We start from the raw sequence: 25,624 nt of genomic DNA on the forward strand, positions 1-25,624 counted from the left end.
GTTTCGGTGTATATTCTATTATGGTTTTCTGTAAATTGGCTCGAATATAACATATTCAGCAATAATATACCTACTAATAATATACAATAATGTACAGTAAATACTAATACATAATAATGTATCTACTAAGTAATCATTATTATCTACAAAAAAGTCCGCGATGCTATATGTCTAACTGTAAGAGTTAAGTCTCAATATCCGCTTTTTGTTATAATTTGTCAATCAAAACACGGCTACAGGTACAATTGAAAAAATGGTCAAACTCCAAAAAATGGTGTAATTCAATGATACCTATTACCTACCTAGACCTATTGTTTAGAATTTACGATGGGCAATAAAAACGCCTTAGGCTGCCCGGCCGCTTATTATAATATAGTTTCGAAATAAAACTGGATCCGGTAGGTGGCGCTGCATTTAGGTTCTAGGTTTTTTAAAGATTTTAAAACCGGTAATAACCGATTTGGTGTAGACGACATTGTGCAGGTCAGCTCGTAATTTGTACAGATATATTTTTTATTTTGATCTTGGAGGATTAGGCCATATTATGTTTTATGTTCATATTCATGCCATCTCATCAAACTGTTTCTACGTGTCAGTCTACTGGAGCTGAGAAATATAATCGATCAGTGGTGATTGTGTATGTCTTTTCTAGAAGGGTAACTAGAAAGCCCGTATTCCCAAAGTAGCCCGGATTAAAACTGGAGACTTCCACTTACAGGCCAAAGCGCACTCTGCTGCGTCGCGAGGGTGACGTTTTTCTGAACCGGTAATGTGCAATAAACGGTATACGTAAACCAAGGCAACTTTCGCACATAAAATAATTCCATTAAGAGTTAGCAATAAAAAACCAATTCGCACAGCGATTAATATCAGCTTGTGCTGGTTAGAACGTGATCTGAGTCACAAACGTGGAATTTATAAGGTAATGTTAAGAAACGTAAAGGCGTAAAATTATTAACCTTAATATATTTAGCTTAACTTGTAGCTTTACTGTAACTTTGAATTTAATCTAATAATTTTATAGTTATTGAACGTCCTAATGCTTTTATTTTCAAACTGATTCCGTGTACTTATAATTTTAAATATTCAGTGGAACTTTGGAAAATATTGATCCAATTTGGTCATTGTGTTTGACTTCGTAATTGAGTAAAAATCCTAATAGTTACCAAAAGAAGAATTATTAATATATATTAAATCATTAGGCATTCGATTCAGGCGATCCCTAGATTTAGTGAAAAAGGGCATCAGTGTCTTAGAGAACACTTTCACCTGTCGATTTAGGTCGTTATCACTTACCCCTGTTAATACTGCAATATACTCACGCATAGTACCGCTGTGGTTTTAAAAGGGGAGGTCCCTAGTTCGATCCCCGGCAGGGGAAGTTTTTTGACAATCTCAGCTAGATACTGATAAGGTGTTTGTTACCTTTAGCAGGTTAGCCCGTCACCATGTTAGACTGCATCATCACTTACCTACTGGTACAACTGCAGCAAAGAACTAAAAAGGCTTAGTGAAAAAAAAAAAAAAAGAAGTTTCCTAAACCATCTGGGCACCGTGGTGGGCAAAAACTCTGTATCCCTTCTCTCATGAGCATTAGTTATGAAGATGTTGAGAAAGTAAATAAATATACTACGGAAATTCACACATCTAGCCTCAAAGTAAGCTTAGCTTGTGTTATGGGTAATAAGATGACTGATGAATATTTTTGTGAATAATATACATGAATACTTATAATAAAATACATAAAGATAAACACAACACCCAGAGACTGAAAAACATTCATGTTTATTACACAAACATCTTCCAGTTGTCTGAATAAACCAACAGCGTTGGACTCAGAAAGTTTCGCGTCGCGTAGGGTCGCTGCCCATTGCGTTTATCTTTAAGTTATAATATAAAACTCGCGTTTAATGGAAAATGGAGAATTAAGAGTCGTAGGTTTGAATTCTGTCGATATTCTTTAGTATCAACCACGTTATCTTGTGAGTAGTGTCCCGTATCGTTAATATAAAGTGTCTGAAAATCAGCGCCGCATGCTTTATGGCTGGCAGAGCTACTGAGCTGGACCTTTTAAAAGGTTGTGTCACAACCACAACCACAAGTATCTGGCAAGTGTCTGGTAGCACCTAATGAGCACGAAAGGTGTTACACAAATTGTGATGTATGACATAATCATTAATACCTCAACCGATTAAAGTCCACTGCTGGACATGGTCTTATGTAGGGGGTTCCAAAATCCACGGTCCTGAGCCGGTGTTTGATTTCGTCTGTCCACCTCGTTGGGAGCCGACCAACGGTGCGTTTAACTGTACGGGCTCGCCATTCCAGCATCAGCTGTAGTTTTGCGTGCTATGTGCCACGCCCATTTCCACTTCAGCTTTGCGACTCGCTGAGCTATGTCGGTAACTCCGGTTCTTGTACGGATCTCCTCATTTCTGATTTGATAACGTAGAGATACTCCCAATATAGCTCTCTCCATCGCCCGCTGAGTGACCCTGAGTAACTTTGTGCCTTTTTATGAGGCCCATAGTAAGCGACCACTTTTCGGATCCGTAAGTCATTGCTAGCAACACGCACGTGTTAGGAAATAGGGAATTATAGCACTTTATCTATGATAAACCCGATGATTATATTAAATATATCAACAAATCATAGTTTGTATACTCATTGATAATGTATTGAAAATAGAATAATGGACTTTAGTAGACTGTCAAATAAAAGTATAGGATCTATGGCGGGAGACGCGAGTTTGACAAGTTAGATTGGCGGCAAAGAAAAAGTGAGGACGGATTTAAATTAATTAATTGAGAAAAGGAGATTAAGTAAAGTATTGTGGATAGAACGTTACAAATTGGGAATAGATGATTTATAATGGAAACGATATACTGAAGGAAATATTGTTGTGACGAAACAAGAGTCGTATGTATTGGTGATGGAGTTGAGATAAGTTGTTGGTACTATGTTGGTACCTGATGTGGCATCAGATAAGTATATCTCTTATATCCTTTGGGTTATTCAGGTATAATATATGGAGCCCTAGCATTATTTTATACAGATAGCGTATGTAGCAGAGGTTGCTCTATACAAACAACTTGTTCCAAAAGTCCTGATGTTATAAGTGATCATAGTAGTTATGTTTGACCTGTCTTATATGTCTTGTATCAAAGGGCCTAGCGTTATAACATATGATAATGTTGTAATTGTGTTTATAAGTCTTGTTTTAATTGATTGAATAAAAGAGCAACGGTAGAGTTTCTTGCCAGTGGTCTTCTCTGCCGAAGACAGCATTCCGAACTGGTAGTAGAGTCATTTGAAGGTTACAAGTAATATGAATTATAGAGAAGCTTAATATACAGTATAAGAGTCAGTCCAGTTGTTTTATTTCACTCCTTAGGAAGTCAGGTTTATAGAGTACAGACCCACAACACTGCTCTAAAGCAGGTTGGTGGGCTTTAAAGATTTCTTTTATAAAATGAATACTTTAATAGGAAGGAAGAATAATAGTCAAGAGAATAAATGATTACTGCTAAGAAACTAGGTATTTAGCTTCAATAATACTGTTAATTAATGAAAGATCTTAAGTGCCATCCTGAACATTGTTGGTATTGAAGTGAATATCTGAATACCTGGGCCTTCCATTCTCTATATTTTTTTAGCATCAGAAGTTGGATCCTATTCATGTCCAATTTATGCCTTTCTCTAATGCAGATTTACTTTTTTTTAGAACCATCCTGTGAAATGTGGACATAGTAAAGAGTTTGATGTTTATGATGATGCCTCAACTTTTTGCTGCTATGTGCTGAAACAGAAACACTCTGGAGACAAAGCACCATGCTTGTTGAAATTCTATACAAGGATATGTGGTCCGGAGAACCAATTGATGTGATATTTTTATTTTTTATTTTTGTTGTTTCTACTTTGCAAAGATAGTACTTATTATTTGAAACTGGTATGGCCTAGTGGCTCTTTTTTACTTGGAGTCAAAAATAAATTTGATTTATATTTGTTTTGTTTGTTATAAACCAACTAGTCAAGTTAGCCAAACAGAATGTGTGATAAGTTTGATTAATTTGAATTATCAAGTTTTATTTAATTAATAAGGTTAGCCAAATGGAATTTGTGCTAAGTTTTATTATTAGTCTGTCCAGGTTAAAATAAATTAACTGGTCAGGTTAGCCGAACGGAATGTGAAATAGATTTCTCTTTTGATTCTTATTTATTACATACAAGATTTCAAGTTTATATTGAGCAACTAGTCAGGTTAGCCGAGCTGTTAACTTTTATTTAGGAACTTTTCTATGTACTTCGAGATCGAAGTACTTGTCAGGAAAGCCGAGATAGGAGAGATTATGTAAATTATTCAGAACATATAAAAGAATACACAAAAAACAAAACAAAAAAAAAACAAAAAAAAAAAAAATTTGTTGGTAGAATAGAATAGAATATGATTATGTATAAGAACAATACATATAGGGAAAATGACTACTGAATAGCTAAATGAAATAGTTTAGTGTCTATGTTGGATTGTGCGAAGAAAATAATTGGGAGTCAGCTTAAATGTTATGGGTTAGGTTAGTAATCTTTCAGTATGATGGTTAGAGAAGTTCTTAAAATTATCTAAGAATAAATACAAATATAAACTAAATTAATGTTGCTGCTGCAAAGGAAAATATATTAGTTGCATTATAAATAATTATATTATACTTAGGTCTACAGTTGTTTAAATTTTCAATTTCTATTTGAAATTTTAATAGTCCTTGTATGATAAATGATTCTGTTAAACAGGTGGTTTAATTGATGTTTAGATTGAAATAAAACATTGAATAATAGAAATAACAATTGAACAAACATTGAATATACTTTGGCTTTTATGATGAGATGATAAAAAAAAAAGATGTAAACTAATAGAAATAATTCCATCGTAGCGTTTTTATATTAATTTATTTATATTTATCTTATATATTACTTGACTTGGACAGTGGAAAAAATATGAATATCACCGGTGGGTGATGATGTTATTGATATCACTTGAGAGTGATGATGATGTGGATATCACCAGTGGGTGATGATGTTATTGATATCACTTGAGAGTGATGATGTTGTTGATATCACCAGTGGGTGTTGGTGTTTTGGTATATATTGGTTTGACTATTAGACTGTACCGATTGCATCTGTGACTAAATGAGACTAACAATGTTAATGACAGAATTGATGGGAAATACAATTACCTATGTGGATATTTTGATAAAGTTGGACTAGAGGCAAAAGGATAAATTGTTTGAGATTTATATTGAGATGGAAATATTTGGATTGTGATTGTACATGTTAAAATGTACAAGATAAATGAAAATGAGTATTTTTGATTTACATTGTTGAAAATTAATCATTTTACTTTATTAGAAGTATTATATTGTTGTAATATGTTAAATGGTGTGGAATTTTAAAGAAAATTTTTTTTTTTGGTCTCTTTCACTTTAATTATTAATGTTTTGATTATGCCTATCTTTTGATATAATATTGTTTACAGTTTATTGATAAAAGTGTATACAGAATGTAACTGATTTGATGATATTTGTGCTTATATACCATTTAAACTAACGTTATAGAGGTGTACATAAGATTATGTACTTGTTGGGATATTCTATGTACCTAAGGACTTATGATACAAAACATATACCTAAAAAAGAATAACCCTATGTACTTCGAGAACGAAGTACTTGTCAGAATGGCCGTGTTAGGAAATAGGGAATTATAGCACTTTATCTATGATAAACCCGATGATTATATTAAATATATCAACAAATCATAGTTTGTATACTCATTGATAATGTATTGAAAATAGAATAATGGACTTTAGTAGACTGTCAAATAAAAGTATAGGATCTATGGCGGGAGACGCGAGTTTGACAAGTTAGATTGGCGGCAAAGAAAAAGTGAGGACGGATTTAAATTAATTAATTGAGAAAAGGAGATTAAGTAAAGTATTGTGGATAGAACGTTACAAATTGGGAATAGATGATTTATAATGGAAACGATATACTGAAGGAAATATTGTTGTGACGAAACAAGAGTCGTATGTATTGGTGATGGAGTTGAGATAAGTTGTTGGTACTATGTTGGTACCTGAATTGGCATCAGATAAGTATATCTCTTATATCCTTTGGGTTATTCAGGTATAATATATGGAGCCCTAGCATTATTTTATACAGATAGCGTATGTAGCAGAGGTTGCTCTATACAAACAACTTGTTCCAAAAGTCCTGATGTTATAAGTGATCATAGTAGTTATGTTTGACCTGTCTTATATGTCTTGTATCAAAGGGCCTAGCGTTATAACATATGATAATGTTGTAATTGTGTTTATAAGTCTTGTTTTAATTGATTGAATAAAAGAGCAACGGTAGAGTTTCTTGCCAGTGGTCTTCTCTGCCGAAGACAGCATTCCGAACTGGTAGTAGAGTCATTTGAAGGTTACAAGTAATATGAATTATAGAGAAGCTTAATATACAGTATAAGAGTCAGTCCAGTTGTTTTATTTCACTCCTTAGGAAGTCAGGTTTATAGAGTACAGACCCACAACACTGCTCTAAAGCAGGTTGGTGGGCTTTAAAGATTTCTTTTATAAAATGAATACTTTAATAGGAAGGAAGAATAATAGTCAAGAGAATAAATGATTACTGCTAAGAAACTAGGTATTTAGCTTCAATAATACTGTTAATTAATGAAAGATCTTAAGTGCCATCCTGAACATTGTTGGTATTGAAGTGAATATCTGAATACCTGGGCCTTCCATTCTCTATATTTTTTTAGCACACGCATGTGTGGCAAAATTTATGAATAAAGATATTTTTATTTCCTGCTTACTTGTTTATTTCTTTCAAAAGATTGCTGCGTGTTTTTTTTGGCAAAGAAAGTCATTATGTAGAAGTAACTTAATCTTATAGACAGGTGATTGTTAAATGGAAAAAAAAAACAGATTGTGAGGGGTCTTAGATTCGAAATCTGTCGATACCGTCCAGTATGTTGTAGTTTGAGTAAAATTATACTCACTTTCTTTATTGGCATTGCTTTTCATTTCTGTTGCTTTGGGTGACGTGGAAGGCATGGGGATTTCTGGAAAAAATAAGACATATTAGAGAGAGATTAGGACATATTATTAATAAGCCGCAGTCCACCAAGCTGGCCCAGTGGCCCATTGGTGGACTCCATACACCTTTGAGAACATTATGTAGACCTCTTAGGCATGCAGGTTTCCTCACGATGTTAAAACGCAATTCGAACTCGGCCCCCCGAAAGTGAAGACGAGCTCCTACCTAATGCGCTATCACCGCTTCAATATTAATAATGTTTAATTAATTCATACTCATGTACGATATTCAAATTGCAATATATGTGTACTTATCGACCGACTTAAAAGAGGACGAGGTACTGTATGTATTTTTTGTATATTTGTTGCGCCATTACCACGCCAATTATTATAAACTAAATTTGATGATTCTGTTCTTGTCACCTCGGAGGTGGTCCCATTTCGGAACAACCGAGGGAACTGTTTGAATATTTAAGGTAAACTTGTAAGGATTTGAGTATTTTTTTATGTAACTTGGCATTTATATGTAATATATTTATATATATATATTATAGTTATATTTATATATATTTTATTTGTATTTATATATTTGTATAATTTTTAAATCTTATTTATTGCACTACCTACCTCTTTTCTATGTTTTTTCCTTTTACGCCATTGGTTGCCTGGAAGAAATCGCTATGTAGCGTTAAGGCCACCAAATTGTACTCTCTTGATATGTATTTATATCTTTGTAACTACTTTTTTTTCTTTGGTGTACAATAAAAGTGTATTCATTCATTCATACATTCATTCATTTTCTTTCTAAAAAATACCCGATGGTGAGTTTCACTTGACCACGTATGACCACCAGAACTATTCAATAAATACAAGGATGGCAAAACAAACAGTCGAAATATAATATAAGGGATCCGTGTTTACATTATAAGATACGGAACCCTAAATTGGAAAACCCCACTGCGGCTACTATATTCAATGTACAAAAATCTCTTACCATACAGCCTAATGGAGCCTTCGGTCTCCCCGAGGGAGTTTTTAGAGATACATCGGTAGTTTCCGAAATCGCCGCCCTGAAGATTTCGGACAGTCAATTTCATGTGTGCCCTGTGAACAAGAACTTTTCCTTTTATTTGGATAATTGGGATAATCTATCAACTAACGCCCGAAGTTAATAATCAATCTTCAGATGACATATGGAAATGAGTAGTCCTCTTTCAACTCTTTCTTGTAGATATGCATATAGTTATAGATTGAATAGAATAGAAAAACTTTATTGCAACACAACACAATAGGAAAACAGTAATAGTACTTAGTGCTAGGGTGCAAAGGCGGCCTTATCACTAAAAGTGATCTTTTAAAGGAAACCTGAGCGTACGGAGCCGATAAAAAAAGTGGAAAGTGGATGGGGCATAAAGTTTGTTACAAAAAATAAAATAAACTTACATGAACATACATACTACATTTACATATTAACTATAAAAATTTATATATTCTATAATAGATATTTATGATATATATCTATGCTATTATAAACTTACATAATACTCAATTAAATTTATTATCATTGGGCGTATATATATCTGTCTAGGGTAGTTTTAGTTGTACTTGAGCTTTTTGTGGTAAGTACCACCATGCTTATTTCTATCGTAAAGCAGCATTGTTGCAATGCTGTGTTTTGGTCTGAGAATCGTGGTTGCCAATGTAAATTAAGGCACATGAGGCTTAGCACGTGGTCCTGACGGACACAGGGCGGCACGTTGCAAGACGTATTCCTTATATGCCCTGCGAAGTATTGCTCTATAGGCTATGGTTTTCTACAAGCCATAAGGTGGGCCTTCACTTTTTACTTTAAAGAAGTAGGTAATCATTTGGAAATTAATAACTTCCGCCAAAAGCACGCCGCGAAGCTTTTAAGTGACCTGGTATGTAAACCGAAGAAAAAAAATAAAGAAAACATATTTATTTGTTCTGCAACATTGAACACTAGTAATATAAGATGTAAAAGCTAACAAAGTTAAAACTAAACCTTTAAATTGCACCCATATACCGCAGAAACAACATGGTCTAGACTTAGCATCTAGGTTTTATATAAAAATCTGAGCGCTGTTATTCTGTCGAAACCGAAACCAAAGTACGTACCCCTAACAGCCAGCCTGTAGACTGTAACATCACTTATTAGGAGAGATTGCATTCAATACATAACTTTTAGGGCTATTAAAACAAAATAGAGATTTATATAATCTGATATCAATTATTTTATAACAAATTAAATTTCACAATTGTTGCTTATTTTTATATTATTAAGTGTTTATGATATTGTAACTCTTTTCTATTTTAGTAGGAAGGTTTTTGCTACAATCACCGCTATCTTAGATATTTCGTACATTAAAATGAAATTATGAAATTAAACGAGCGACGTTGCTTAATTTAAATCGACTCTCTTTGAACTAAAGCAATCATATTTTATGTGATATTCCTTTTATGAGAGATTAATTAGGTAAAATTAATTTTCTTTTTATTAATTCTCTTGTTCAGAAAAGGGAAATTCAAATCAGTAAGTTTTGATTATAATTAACAATAATTATAATTATCCAAAAACCTTTTGTGATGATTTTTATTATATTAATTACAAGTTTAAGTTATATTTGTTTACAGGATGTTTCGTATATTTCATATAAATCTCCTTATTTTCTCGTATCTAATCCGTAAGATACAGTATACAATTTGCAATATAGCTTGACTTAATATTTATTCTTGTTCTTTACTTAAGTTAACATCACCCGAGGATGCTCCGTTGTCGGATTGAAACGCGCGTAGAGAGTACTTTGCCAAAGATCAGTTTGGTGTGGTGTATAAAAATTTAAGAAACTATAAATGACACCGTAAAGATTTTTTATAAAACTTTGTTAGCCTAGTGTTTAGAACTTTAGTCTCCCTTCAAGTTCGGGCCCTATACGTACTGAACCAATATAACCTCTTCTTAACATAAATGAGGCTTTATTGCAAACATAAAAGGCTTTGTTCTTTTATGAGTAGCATGAGGTAAATAATTCGCGCAAATCATATCATTAATATTTAAAGCCTTATAAGAAGACCAAATAAACTTGAATCTGTACACTGTTGCTTGTATCATATTTTGGACTCAATACTGGGCTCAGGCGGCCTGTTCCAAAGGATCTAAAGCATACGACCCTCCATGCTTCTTAGATGTGGATTGGCGGGCTAAGTTAAGGAACATAGCAAAAAGTTTTTCAAGTAGGTGTTAGTAGTACTGAAAACCAGAACGTACGGCAAGTCATCCGGACTGATATAGTCCAACGCTCCTTAATTTTCGCCTCGGATTATATGGTGCTGTTTTTTTATATAATAACAACAAGCTGGTCCAACTGACCGTAATTGAAAACCATCAACTTTATATACAGCGCACTTTGCAGGGCATGCAAAGAACACGTCCTGCAACGTGCCACTCGGTGACAATCAACCTGGCGTGCTTGCTAAGCCTCATGCACCTGTAATTACACCGGGAACCTTCAGACTGGGAGACAGCACTGCAAAAATGCTTCTTAGTTTCAGAAATAACCAAACGACAAAACCCTACCCTACCACAAAAGTTGTACTGCTACTAAACTACTGTTCTAACAGGTTTAGTTAGAGCAAGGCTATTTCTGAAATCCGTACTTCAAAACACTCTCCCGGAAACACCTTACGGATCTGAAATGACCGCGTTACTATAGGCCATAAGAATACTCAGAGTCACTCAGCGAGCTATATATATAGCTCCACGAGTTGCAAAGCTGAAGTGGCAGTGGGCAAAGCACATAGCCCGGAGAACGGGAGGACGTTGGGGCTCAACGAGGTGGACAGATGACATCAAACGAGTAGCTGAGAGCCCCTGAAAACAAGCGGCCCAGGACCATGGATTGTTGGCAGATGACCTCAAACGAGTAGTTATGTCCAAAAACGTCAATCAGTTCAAGAAATTATGATGATGAAATTAATCACTACCCCCATTATTAAGCATACTAACCCTTGAAGCCTACCGACCCACATTGGAGGAGCAGTGGCGTACATAGAGGGCATGCACAAGGTATGCAGATGATATAAAATAAGGAAAGTTGTAAGAGTTTTAAAAACCCTACTCTTAAGTATTCGTACTGGAGATTTTCTTCATTTTATATCATATGCATACCCTGTGCATACCCTCTATGCACGCCACTGAGGAGGAGGTGGATCAATGCCCAGCAGTGGGTCTTGAACTGAGGATGCTGTTGTTATTAATGTACTAACGCAGTTACTTGCAGCACTCGCATCTCAATTAATATTGTATGGTAGCTAAAAGCACTCCGCTGAGCGTTTGAGATCATAAGCATGCATTATGTAGTGCTAACTGTTATTAATAAAGCCTAGTGCGGAGCGGCTTAATGTTAATGTTACGTCTCAGTTAACCCTTTGAGTGAGAATTACTTACTGATCGTGAAAGCGAAGACGAACGCGTACAGATAACAGATTAACACCTTTATTAGAGTCGTATGAAAGCTTATGGGTTTGAATGCAGGTTCGAACCAAAAAATGGTAGGCTTTGGGCTTTTTGAACCAGCTAGGAGTTAGCAAATAATTGTAGGAAATTATGTTCTTTACATTTTATTCAAGGCTAAATTAAAAAAAGCAAATAGTTTCATGTAGACTTATTTTGTCTGCTGGGTGGCTTGGCTAGTTACTACCCTACCAACAAAGACTTGCCGATAAGCGATTTAGAGTTCCGGTGCGATATCGCGTAGAAACCGATTAGGGGTATGACTACTATACTCTCTAAAAGATTAGCCCACTACCTCAGACTGCATCATCACTCGCCACCAGATGTGATTGCAGTCAAGGGCTAACTTGTAATGGAATTAAAAAAGGGGTTCATACATATGATATATTACCATTTATGTGAGGCTACGTATTACCTACGAGGCTTTAAAGTTCCAATACCTGCAATTATCAAACGCACTAGCTATGCAAATGAGACGTCTATAATAATTCCTTACAAGTCCTTGTAAGTCGCTCAACTTGCACGAGAAGGCTCGCGTTTTACATGTTATTAATACTGAATGGCTATTAGCAGCGCTCTCTCAGGCATCTCAAGCATCTGAAGCACTCTCGAGCTCAAACTACATGCATTGACTTTCATCGCACTAAAGCCACTACCCTAGCCCTACCCTACCCTACCCTAGCCACTACTAGCCCTGTGGACCAGATGGTCCACAGGGATCCCGTGTAAAACTTTTATTCCGTTTGACAAAAGGCTTTGTTTAAACTCACTTTTATTTCCCGGCTACAACAGGCAAATTTGTGGACCAACATATTACAGCGCATCGCTAAAGCACTACGCTGTCCTTTTGATGTCTACATCATCCTTAAGATCGTCGGTTACACCATGCCCTACATATTTAAACCATGTCCTAGATTGTAACTAGCCCCAGCCGAAGCCTTAAAAATTATCCAACTGCCACAGCCTGGGATTGAACCTGGGACCTCTCACTTAAGACGACCGAGCTCACCGCTGCACCAGGAAGATCTCCGACTACTAAAGGAGAACGTATAACGGATGGTTCTGGCCTTCTAATTACGGAGCCAGGAGGAAGAGGAAGAATATTTCACCTGTAAGAGTTCTCCTCGGTGTTAATGGCGTACTTCTTAGTTGGCAGCACCATGACGTTGTCGTACACCCAGTAGGATATGGCCCGAGGGTGAGCCTCCGTGTGACAGTCCACGGTGACGTCCGTTCCAGCAGGTGCACCAACCAACTGGTTCGGCACCCAGATCATGGGTGAAACTGGAACAAATACAAGGTTAAAAGGTCTCCAGCGCGATAGCGCATTGGGTTGGGGGGCCGAGTTCAAATCCCAACGAATGTGCGTTTTAAGTATGAGTTGATGGGTATATTATATAAATATTACAAAGCCTGATGGGTCTTAGCTTTATGTCCCATTTTCAGTAGACAGTTGGGATTTAGAAAGGTTGATTAGGATGATGTTTTAGAATTAACTGTAAATGAAAAATTAATGAAAATTGAAATGCGTTATTAACGGCTGAATTCACGTGAATTTTCTATGGAGATTGTCCGAAGAGTTTCAAACATATTCGGGGCTCTTATTGATGATCTACAGAGCAGATTTGAAGCGTCTATAGCCCAGTGGGTAGGACTTCGACTTCACTTTCGGGGGCACGAGATCGAATTCCGGCTAACCTCTAACTTTTCAAAGTTATGTGCGTTTTAAGTAATTAAAATACCACTTGCTGCCACGGTGAAGGAAAACATCGGGAGAAAACCTGCATGTTTGAGAGATCTACATAATGATCTCTAAGGTTGTGGAGTCCATCAGTCCGCACTGGGCTAGCGTGGTGTACTACGGCCTTAACGCCTTTTCATTGTGGGAGGAGACCAGTGCTCTGTAGTGGGCCGGAAATGGATTGATTATCATGAGATCTCCAGAAATAAGGTTGCTTTAAACTGGTTACGGAACAGACAACCGTATTGCTGGAGAATTCAAGTTTATATGAGCGTGTTAGGAAATAGGGAATTACAGCACTTTATCTATGATAAACCCGATGATTATATTAAATATATCAACAAATCATAGTTTGTATACTCATTGATAATGTATTGAAAATAGAATAATGGACTTTAGTAGACTGTCAAGGAAAAGTATAGGCTATATATCTATGGCGGGTGACGCGAGTTTTGACAAGATAGATTGGCGGGAAAGAGAAGTTAGCACGGTTTTCAAGTAATGAATTGAGAAAAGGAGATTAATTAAAAGTATTGTAGATAGAACGTTACAAATTGGGAATAGATGATTTATAATGGAAACGACAAACTTAACGAAATATTGTTGTGGCAAAACAAGAGTCGTATATACTGGTGATGGAGTTGAGATAAGTTGTTAAAAGTTGCTGGTACTATGGTTGTACCTGATGTAGCATCAGATAAGTATATCTCCTTTGGGTTATTCAGGTATCATATATGGAGCCCTAGCATTATTTCATACAGATAGCTTATGTAGCATAGGTTGCTCTATACAAACAATTTGTTTCAAACGTCCTGATGTTATAAGTGATCATAGTAGTTATGTTTGACCTGTCTTATATGTCATGTATCAAAGGGCCTAGCGTTATAACATATGATAATGTTGTAATTGTGTTTATAAGTCTTGTTTTAATTGATTGAATAAAAGAGCAACGGTAGAGTTTCTTGCCAGTGGTCTTCTCTGCCGAAGACAGCATTCCGAACTTGTTGTAGAGTCATTTGAAGGTAACAAGTAATATGAATTATAGAGAAGCTTAATATAGAGTATTAGAGTCAGTACAGTTGTTTTATTTCAATCCTTGGGATGTCAGGTTTATAGAGTACAGACCCACAACACTGCTCTAAAGCAGGTTGGTGGGCTTTAGTGATGTCTTTTATAAAATGAATACTTTAATAGGAAGGAAGAATAATAGTCATGAGAATAAATAATTACTGGTAAGAAACTAGGTATTTAACTTCAAGAATACTGTTAATTAATGAAAGATCTAAGTGCCATCCTGAACATTGTGGTTATTGAAGTGAATATCTGAATACCTTGGTCGTCGTCGACAATATAAAGTGTTAGTTTACGTATACAAACCTAATAACTACGATACGGTACATCACAAACATTCCGAAAATATTCCGTAAATAGACTTTAGTCAAAATGCTTCTGGATCATTCTCTGCGTTTTCCCATTTACAATACAAAGTAAGGAATCAAGAATTAAAAAAAAATCCACACTTTCTCTAAACTATTCGCGTTGTAATGTCAAAGTCTTCTGAGGATTCCATAGTTTCTGAGTGAATCATGCATTTTAAGACCAGTAGGGCTAGCATACGTACTACGAGATTGTAATCTCTACCTACGTTTCTACGTTTCTACGTTACATGTATTTTTGCTATAGGAGTTGACGAGATAATGGGTAGACATTACTCTCTCGTGGCGCGCATACTATCCCTACAGGATGCAAGCGTATATGTGCCAAATTTCTGCAGTGCAAATTTATGCAGTGGTTTATCCGACTATAGATTACAAACGTAAAAAAAAGAAACAGACAAACTTTTTAAGGTTTAGCAGATAAATTTACATAATGAAATGGTAAACCATTTCGATGTTTTCCTATTATTTCAGAATTGTTATATTCCTTAAAAATATTAACCTGCATCATTAATCATATCAAAATAAAAGAAGCTTACGGGTAAGGCGCATACGTCGGAACAACTTCAACTATCGCAAACTTGGGAGCAATTTATAAAAAGTCTCAATAATGACAGATAGGCACGAAGTTACCCGAGCGTGGCCGAACGTAGCCGACGATTTTTCACATCGTTCTCGGATAATATAGTAGTGTTCTATCCAGATATATAAGTGTCACTGCCCCGTTAGTGTGCTATTAGGGATGGAGACAAAATTGCTTGCATACGATTTGAACACGAGCTCGATGATATTTTGGGTATATTAAGATATTTCAAGGCATAAACTTTGTGAGATAACTCGGAATAAGGTTAAATATAAGGTTATGTGAGATAATTGATCGCAAACCCTAAAACAAATAACAAGGGCGCAAACCAACAATTTTTTGGTTAGTTTTTTTGGTTACTATTTTGGTTATAGGTGAGGCAAAACAACAAAAATTGAAACCTTATGCTGAGAACTGTGTTATCCACCAGTTAAATTTCACATTAATTATAATTAACTATAATCCACGAGTACCTAATACCTCCAAAACACGCTCTCTGAACACGTTTCGCTCCATTTTCAGAAGATGTTGATTTAATAACGCACAATTTCTTAATATCGTTAACTTCCAGAAAGTAGCAACCCTGCTTCAATCTAATATTTGAATGGAATAATATATTATGACCTAAACGACTAACCATATGCACTTCTATAATTACCTTTATATATATATATATTTATATATATTTTATAATATAATAAAATTATTAATATAAGAAAAGCATAGTGCCCTTATGTAACAAAAAATAGCCTCGTTGTGAGATATATTTGCATCCTACGAAGTATGTAATGCTTTATACGAGATAAGTCGATTTTATACATAAGCCTTTCATTGCGCAAAATAGTGGCCGCTCGGTTATCCCGGGGTGGCTGAGCCAGTGTAGTAAGAAAGTAAAACTAACGCCAACTGGGTAGCAATTTATAAACTCTCAATAATGACAGATAAGCACGAAGTTTCCCGAGCGCGGCCGAACGGAGCCGACGATTTTTCACATCTCCCCCGGATAATAAAATCCACACTTTGAGAGCGTAATTCACATTCCCAGAGTTTATGATGGCAATTTTCAGGACGAATATTACTCGGGGCCGCGTGATACGGTTTAATATTCTACGATGGTTTAAAATATTTATAAAGTCCACCTTTATTCTTTATGTGCGCATGGAAGATGACTTCATTATCTTTCGACTCTACCGTGTGTATATTTAAGTGGGGCGCGGTTTTTTTTTTTGCATTTTTTTATGATTTTTTTATGAGAATATTGGCGTAAATGCGGAATTTACGGCTTTGCAGATGTTTTGGTTTCAAGTTTCAGTTCACCTGCGAGTCATTTCTACTAAAATATGTTGAACAGCAATAATAAATGATGCCAACTTCTCTGCTACAACGACTCTTGAATTAGAAAAACGAATTAATTGATATGGGTGTAAAAAAAACGAAATATGTTTGCGCGCCGAGCGGGAGAAGAAAGATAAGTGGTAGACCTAATTATACTGTGAGCAATGAGCATGATATTGAAGGTGTGGTGTGTTTATATACCACAGGTATATAAAGATTATAGAAATTATAAATTGCGCCTTACAGATTTAAAGTGCGCTTTGCTGTCGCCGAACATAGAAAATTAAGCTTGATATTATATTAACCTCGAGAAATGACAGACTAAACAGGCGCAGAAAGTTTGCTTGAAACCAAGATCTTTCCATGGTTTGCTAGATTTTTTTGATTTGCGCAAAAAACATATCTTACAATTTCAAAATTTTAAGTTCAACCGTTTGAGCAATCGGTTGTCTGTCAGTCAGGCAGGATCAACCCTAAATATTGCTTCTTTTGCACAAAATATATTCCCGGATTTAAAAAAAAACAGCTTTAATATTTTACAATACAATGTTGGAAAAGAGCAAGCTGCTGAGTTTCTTGCCGGCTCTTCTCAGTTGAATCTGCCTTCCAAACTGGTGTTCGAGTCACTACAAACAGACTAACTTGTTACTAAAAAGTTATTTTATTTATTTATTTTTTTAATAAATAAATAAAAATAATAGTAACAAGTATAATAACAATATAAAATAACTTGACGTTTCAAAAGTGCTTATAAAGTAGGCCTACGTGAAATAAATGAATTTTGAATTTGAATTTTAGAATTTACAAGGATTCCTATTAAATAACTAGTTGGATATGTCCATATGTTATTAGACCAACAATTCATGAACAGGTTATAAGACTGCGTGAAAGTCTGTAACTTTTCTTATTTAATATTCTAAATGTGTAAGTGTGTTTGGTTGTCCGTCCTGCACGCTCTAACTAAGCAACCTATCAACTTGATATTTGGAATACAGCTAGTTGTAGTAGCATATGTTACTCTTTGTCTTTTACAAAGAGTAACAGGCTACTCTTTATCTTAGGAAAACCTACGGAACCCACCCGTGGGTAGATTACCACTTGCAAGATACCCTTTAAACGCGTTTTATAATACTAAAAGGAATGTTTCAATTTAAAAATATCGTTTCGGTAAAATACATGAAACAAACATATATGGAAAAACAAAAACTAATAAGACATAAATTATAGAAATTCATTTTGCAACAGTTCAATTTCCAATTTCTCTAGAAAATTACTGGCATCGAGTGAATGGGGAGTGGCAGCTCCATCGCCACTTTAATTTCATTCCCACTCAATGCAATTCATAAGAGCAAATAGCTTTTCCAGCGCCGGGCCTCTCTTTTACAGACATCTGCATTTTCTTCATTTTTCTTAGTATTCATTTTTAAAATGCATTGACCATTTATTTTCCATATTGTTACAAGATTTGATCTTTATACTCTGCTTGTATTTGACTTGCAATTATTTATACTATTCCACTCTTCACGGGCTTCTGGTACATTTATTTTTTTTAAACATAATTCCAGTTAAAATCCCAAAAGCTTACCTCGAAAATTAATATTGTTTTAGTATTAATAACATAGCCCTATGTTATTACTACTAAAAGTATTTTATTAATTACTTATATGAACTCATTTAGTGATGTACGTCAATAAAAGTTTTAATAGCTCAATGTAGAATCTAAAATAGTGTCACAACGCTCTTGTTGTTTGATGTAACTTATTCAAGTTTCCTTTTGCCCTATCCTCCCTGTTTGCGTACCATTAAGAAAATGTTTCTAAAGTAAAGGAAATCGATTTGAGCGTCTGCAATCCCCCAAGACGTGCACTTCAGAAAAATATTATCTTTCAATTATCACTGCCCACTTTTGTTTAGCCAGCTGCCTCGTACTAAGTTAAGGTAGAGACATATTTATAACACGCCTACCGATCGTAATGCGTATTTTGTCAAATCGGTTTTATTTTAATCATTAGGAGACAACTAACAAACAAACTATTTCTGAACATTATTAAAATAAAAATAACAGCAAAAAGCAACTCCAGTCTCTAAAAGTATTTTTTTTAATATCAAATTGATTTAAAGGTAAAGCTTGATCTGACTTTTACTCTCGTAGCAGTTCAGATGCCTTAGAATATACCTATTCACTCTTGCCTTGAAGGTAATTAAGTTATATATGTGTCAGTTCACAATCATTCTGTAATGATGAGACAGGAGAATCATTATCGTGGATGAAAACCACATGATTCTTTAGGTAATTCTGGACCTACCAATGCATACATTTAAAAAATATGTAAAAACACATCTAATCCAGCAAGTTTACTATACACTTGATGGATTTCGTCATGACTAGGTAGATTGGAAGCAGCAAGCTTCACTCTCATCTCCCGTAATATAGAAAAATAATTGTAAATGTTGATGTTGGAAAAGAGCAACTACTGAGTTTCTTGCCTGCTCTTCTCGGTAGAATCTGCTTTCCGAACTGTTTGCCTGTAGAGTACAAACAGACATATAAAGTAGGGCTACTTTAAATAAATGAATTTTGAATTGGAACCACTTCATGGAAATAGATCGGATGGTACCGCTCTTGGCATGTTGTGATACCAATTAAATATTTTGCCAATTAAAGACATTGTAATATTTAAAGAAAAATCGGGAAAATCTGCCTTCTCGAAAAGACGGTTAAAAACTCTACAATTGGAATTGACACATTAATATACCTCACGTGACGTCGTGTAAGGTCGAGTTATAAGTGTGCAAAGGTCTTAATATGAAGTGAAAATAACGGGGAATCTGAGAATCTTTAAAAACTGATTCCACTTTCACAGAAAATAAACAGTCTTTCTCTGTGTCTAATTGAATAAAGATGCTTCAATAACGCCATCGAAATTTTAAGCTGGTTCAACGAACACGATTATACCGAATTGAGTTCATATAACGGAAAAAATATGTCTGAAAAGTTTCATTTCATTGTTAAGTTTTTAATTCATTTAATTTATCATCAAAAATATTATTATTGCTGTAAAGAAATAGGTCTATTATCTCTGGTTAAAATGGCTTTACAATTGTCTGAAAAATCTGAAGGTAAATTTGAGATACTAGAGCTGCTCGTGGCTTTATCTATGTGCTATGTATTCTTATTTCACTACTCATGTTCTAAATGTGTAATATTAATAGGTTATCCGTGATAAAAAGTATTCCAAGATCTAAATTTAAGGAAAATTACTGAATTTATACTACTACAAATCGTTTTTTTACTGTTATAATACTAAAACTGTGTTGTCTCTTTATCAAAGAATGACAAACTATCAAATACATTTTCTCTACTACAAATTTATTTTTTTGGTTTAACATCTAGTTACAAGATGTTTAATCTGTTTTATTATAAAAAAAAATTTGCACGGTAAAATAATGCTTTAAGTGACAATGAACAACGTACTAAAGAAAACACATTGCCAGTTTTTGAGCTATGTTTTGCAGGCTGTAAGTTTAAATCTGTCATGACGCAGAAAACGGCACGCATCGGTAGGGTATCACTCTCAAAAGGGATATTTTTCCGTTTTTCATTGATGATCCGCTCCTATTGGTCGATACATAGACTATCCATCCATACAGGGTATGCACAGGGTACGTAGATTATATAAAGTAGAGGAAATTCACAGTACGAGTTATAAAAACTTAAGGGTAGACTGTTTATACCTACCCTAGTAAAATACCTACCCTTAAATTTATAATAATTCCGTGCTGCAGATTTTTTCCGTTTAATATCATCTGCATGAGAGTAGCTCGTTAAGCCGAACAGACTTGTCAGATTAATTATATTAGTATAGTTAAGATATTATTGATTAGGAAGGCATTGCATCAGACATGCTGCAGAACGACGTTCGTGTGCCAGACTCAAATTCTCACATCTACCATTAAAGTAATGCACAAGTAAAATCACTTACATTCAACATCCACTATGATTCTTTTGGACACCGAGGGCGGCACCGCGTTAGTCGCGATGCATAGATACGCGCCCATCTCTGTGCGACTAATGCGTTGCAGACTCAGCGTATCGCCTTCGTATACTGTTACTGGAACAAATTAAGTCATTGTAGATATTGGTTTCCGATTATTTCATTTATAATAAATAAATTAATGATAGCAAGTACCTCGTATATTAATGATAGTAAAAATCTCGTAGAATTAACTTATTTATAAAACAAAACTGTTTATTCGAAAGGGAAACCCTATTTACCCTCAGAAAGATCGAAAGATTTTCATTTGAACAAGTTCTGTGTGTTTGAGTCAACCAAAGTAACAAAAAAAAATAAACACACTATCCCATGTAAAGTATTAGAAGTAAACGTTTTTTTTTTAGAGAAAGGTTCTTGAGAGATCTTTTATGTGCTAATAAATTTTTTTTTTGTCAACCCGTAAGTTACTGTAAATCGACATAAAAAAACAGCTTGTATATAGATGCAAATAATTTATGGCAGTCAGTTTTACATATGTGACAGTAGTACACAGTGGTACCCATAATACCTAAATAAATAAAAATAAAAGCTACAGTCGAGGCATTGATGAGGATAAAACATTTTGAGTGTATTTTTTGTTTCCTCTGCAGTAATTGCCTCGTGACGTCAGCAATGTTCTGCTGGATTCAATTAGTATTTTTGGAAATGTTTACTTCCTTTTTTTATATCTATGGTTGCCCCAGTAATTGTAGCACTGATGCATAATTGAAGCATTTCAGTTTAAATAATTTAAACGTGGTTATCATCCATTATTACCGACCGTAATTCATTATTATTATTATTATTGGCTTATTTGAAATAAGTCTAGATTATAGGCACTTTTGAAACAAACAGACTGACTTGACGTCAGTATGTTTGTTTCGCTCCGAAACCGAAGCATCCTCAGGAGATGTTGACTTTACAATGTTAACAATTATTCATTTCAGAGGGTACATTGCCGAAAATCTGTTTGGTGTGGAGTATAAGTATTGAAGAAACTATAAATACAGATTCCCCTGCTTTTCGCGGATTATAGCAAATTAAGCTTAATTTTCATAATTTATTTCATCGGCCACTACAAAAATATATTTTTTTAAAAACGTTTTAGTACTTTGGTAACTTAAAAATATGTAGTTGAAACCTTAGCATTCCGTTTCGTGTGCGATGTGGTTAATACCGCCAAACGCGTTATGGGAATTGGGCATAGCGGCAACCGCTACACAATGGCAATACTTCCATAACATTGCCCATAAACTCGTGTGTAATTATCGCATTACCATTAATATTCATTCGCTAATTACCCCGTGCCCGCGGTTATCTATTGTTACTAATCTCTCCGGAATGCGGGAATTATTTTCGTAATAGTCCCACCCTCGTACGTGCTTCCGTATGCGTAAGTGGAAAATAATTGCTACGTTCCGGATGGCTTTATATTATGTGTTTCACTTTGACCTAACGTTTTCCGGTTATTGTAAGGATATAGTTATTATTTTTATGTTTGATGAACTATACTTTGATGATATATTCGAAATGCACTTTACCACCAGTCACTAGTTTCGGAAATATTGTAAGAGTTTGAGGTTTGAAAATAGTCAAAACTCTGTATATTAATTAAGGACTACGGGATTTCAAACGGGCCCTGGTATCAATTCTAGCCAGGTATTAGTTTTGTTATAACCATTTCATTAATAAAAACCACATAACATTATATTTATGACCGCCTATTGAGGGAATAATTCAATTAGCCCGAGCTTTTTGATCCTTATTAAACGAGGTTTTTTGTAATAATTGCTAAAGCTACATAAGAAACTATCCATTGATAGTCCACCTGATGAGTAGGTGTTAACCCTCAGTAGGTACCTGTGATTATACCGTCTGCCTTTTAGACCGCAACACAAATGCTTCTAGGCGACAGAATCACGACTACCACTAACTGTTTCATCTTCATTACATTATGAATATAAGTATTATCCATTATCGACTCCATTATGAATATGAATATAAGTATTACCCATTAGAGGCCACTGGGCTTCTCCTACAATGAGAAGGGGTTAAGGCCGCATTCCACCACGCTGGCCCAGATGGTGGACTCCACACACCTTTGAGAACATTATGGAGAACTCTCAGGTGTGCAGTTTTCCTCACAATGTTTTTCCTTCACCGTTGAAGCAAGTGAAATTTGAATCGCTAAAACATAGAAAAGTTAGAGGTGCGTGCTGGGATTCGAACTCGCCCCTCGAAAGTGAAGTCGAAGTCCTGTCTATGTCTGCAGTGTGGACCTATGCCCAACGGTGGCCATGAGGCATCCATTGTTTGTGACCTTGCTTCAACAACGAGGGCATCATAACTAATCCTGTAGCAGCTTAATTCGTTAGGAGAGGACTAAAAATGCTGGTTTTTAGTCCTCTTTTAACTATTTTTTTTCTAAGTTTTCCCACAATCCCTACGCTGTGCAGATGGATTGACATTTTTATTCAGCTATTATATATTTCACAAGAATAACTAGTTCATTCAGTTATTTGGTATGCTAGTCATGAAATTATTCTTGTATAAACGGTTATTTTCCTTTCGCTCCAAAATATTACGGAGAAGTTACTTACTTTACTTTGCTCCGCTAAATGACGCAATCTTTATGATAAAACACACGGTATGTAAAAACACGGTTCTCTGAAAATATGCTCGCGGTGAGAAGGAATTTTTTTCATTATGCTAACGACTGCTTAACATTTTAATTGTGAATGCATATCGTGTGCATACTGGCTCAAGATCTTTGTAATATAGTCTGTATTTGTACCATAGATTCCCAATTAAAAATTGAATGAAGTTAATAATCCTTATTGTGTTGTTCATGTATAGGTATTGGACAGGCAACGAATCTTATGCCAATTTTCACTAACAAGGTACAAGGCAATTCCTAAATAAGTGACACCCAGTCTAAGAAGATTCCTAGTACCTAAGAGTTGCTGAAATGTTTTTTTTTCCAATAAACATTGCCTAAATCATACGGCATTCGATATAGGCGAAGTACTAGCAACAGCATTTCAGTCTTTAAAAAAGTAAATATTTACCATAATACAAGTAGTAGAGCTTTGTGTGATAGTACCTACTACCGCCATGCTTATTTCTGCCGCTAAGCAGCATTTTCGCAATCCTGTGTTCCGGTCGAAGGGTGTAGTTGTCTGTGTAATTACAGGCACACACAGGCTTAACACCTACGCCTTGGGTAGATGGACACAAAGCAACACTTTGCAGGATGTATTCCTTGCATGACCTAGGAAGAGTTGCTCTGTTTGTAGGCAATGGTTTTCCACTAACCATGAAGTGTGCCATCAGCTTGGTCCATCAATTAAAAATAATTAAAAAAAAATCAAGACTTCCAATAGACAAGTCAAGTTGATAACACCACCTGTTATAGAAATCATATCGTCGTCATATTCGGATATATTATTAGCCATCGACATTATCAATATAACTACAGAGTACGGGATCTTGTTCTCTCAGAATGAAAAAGATTTAGGCCGTAGTCTACCACGCTGGCTAAGTGTGGATTTGTAAGCTTTACAGTCCTTTGAAAATACTATAGAGAACTCTCAGGCATGCAGGTTCCATCTTGATGTTTCCCTTCAGTGCTCATACTTTAAATTAAAAAAGCACCTAACTTCGAAAAAATAGAGGGGATTGAACTCGATCCCCCCAAAGGAAAGGTAATTTAAATTAAAATTTTAAATCACACACTAGTGGTGAGTCAAACATTATTTAATTAAAGATTAATTAAAGAAAATAAACTGTTATTAGTTTAGAGAAAATACTACTCATTGTAATCAAATATCTGTTGTTAGATAAAATGAAATCAAAATCCTACACTAACTAGTAAACGAGTAAACGAACCGTAGCAAACGAACCGATGCGGCTTTGTTACCTTATTTCGAGTTTCCAAAGCAAAGGATAGAAGTAATCCACCGCTAGTAAACGAGACTGCTCGGGGGATGAAATTGTAAAATCATCTAATGAATAGACTCTTAAAACGCCCCGAGCGGGGAAATGGAGTCAAACGTTCCATGCCAGTCTTAAATCGCGAACGCTTTCATCCACTTCCGACGAACACTCCCATTAAGCGTTCAATAAAAACTCCGGCCTCGTATTAAACCAAACAAAGGGTAGAAGAGTGCGCACTTTCGTATGGGCGAGTGAATAATTAAAAACATTGATGATGACCCCCGTCCCAACGAAACAACATCATCATATTAAATGCTTAATTTACGGGTGAATTTACGTCGGTGATTACTATTCTTAGTCGCGCGAACAAAATCGTGATTAAGAACACCGAATAGGTTTGAAACTAGTCGGGCAATTTCTGATGAAAATTCATGTGAATTTAGCCATTAATAACGCATTTCAAATTGACTTTACTCACTACAGTTTAATTATAAAACATCATCCTAATCTACTTTCCTAAATTCTAACTACTCACTGAAAATGGGACATACAGCTAAGACCCATCCTCGTCATCATCATCACATCAACCCATTATCGGCCCACTACAGAGGCCTATCACAATGAGAAGGGGTTAAGGCCGTAGTCCACCACGCTGGCCCAGTGCGGTTTGGTGGACTCCACAAAAATTTGAGAACATTATGTGAGTACTCTCAGGCATGCAGGTTTCCTCACGATGTTTTCCTTCAACGTTGAAGCAAGTGATATTTTAATTGCTTAAAACGCACATAACTTAGAAAAGTTAGAGGTGCGTCCCGATATTCGATCTCGCTCCCCTGAAAGTGAAGTCGAAGTTCTACCCGCTCACCGCTTCAAATCTGCTCTGTAGATCGTCAATAATAACCCAACCCAAAATGGGTTTGAAACTCGTCCGACAATCT

At 35.4% G+C, this 25,624-nt stretch overlaps 1 protein-coding gene across 1 annotated transcript in view; it reads right to left on the bottom strand.

Annotated features, from left to right (window-relative positions):
* LOC120625801 (lachesin-like) overlaps positions 1 to 25,624 on the bottom strand; it is a 115,115-nt gene that overhangs the window by 9,679 nt on the left and 79,812 nt on the right. Inside the window, exons 6-9 of the mRNA XM_039893014.1 lie at positions 20,700 to 20,828; positions 12,731 to 12,905; positions 8,082 to 8,191; positions 7,051 to 7,113 (exon numbers count right to left, since the gene is read on the bottom strand). Of these exons, the coding sequence (XP_039748948.1) occupies positions 7,051 to 7,113; positions 8,082 to 8,191; positions 12,731 to 12,905; positions 20,700 to 20,828 (477 nt within the window). The remainder of the gene's footprint in view (positions 1 to 7,050; positions 7,114 to 8,081; positions 8,192 to 12,730; positions 12,906 to 20,699; positions 20,829 to 25,624) is intronic.

The sequence above is a fragment of the Pararge aegeria genome, chromosome 8 (genome assembly GCF_905163445.1).
Source record: "Pararge aegeria chromosome 8, ilParAegt1.1, whole genome shotgun sequence".
NCBI classification, from domain to species: domain Eukaryota; kingdom Metazoa; phylum Arthropoda; class Insecta; order Lepidoptera; family Nymphalidae; genus Pararge; species Pararge aegeria.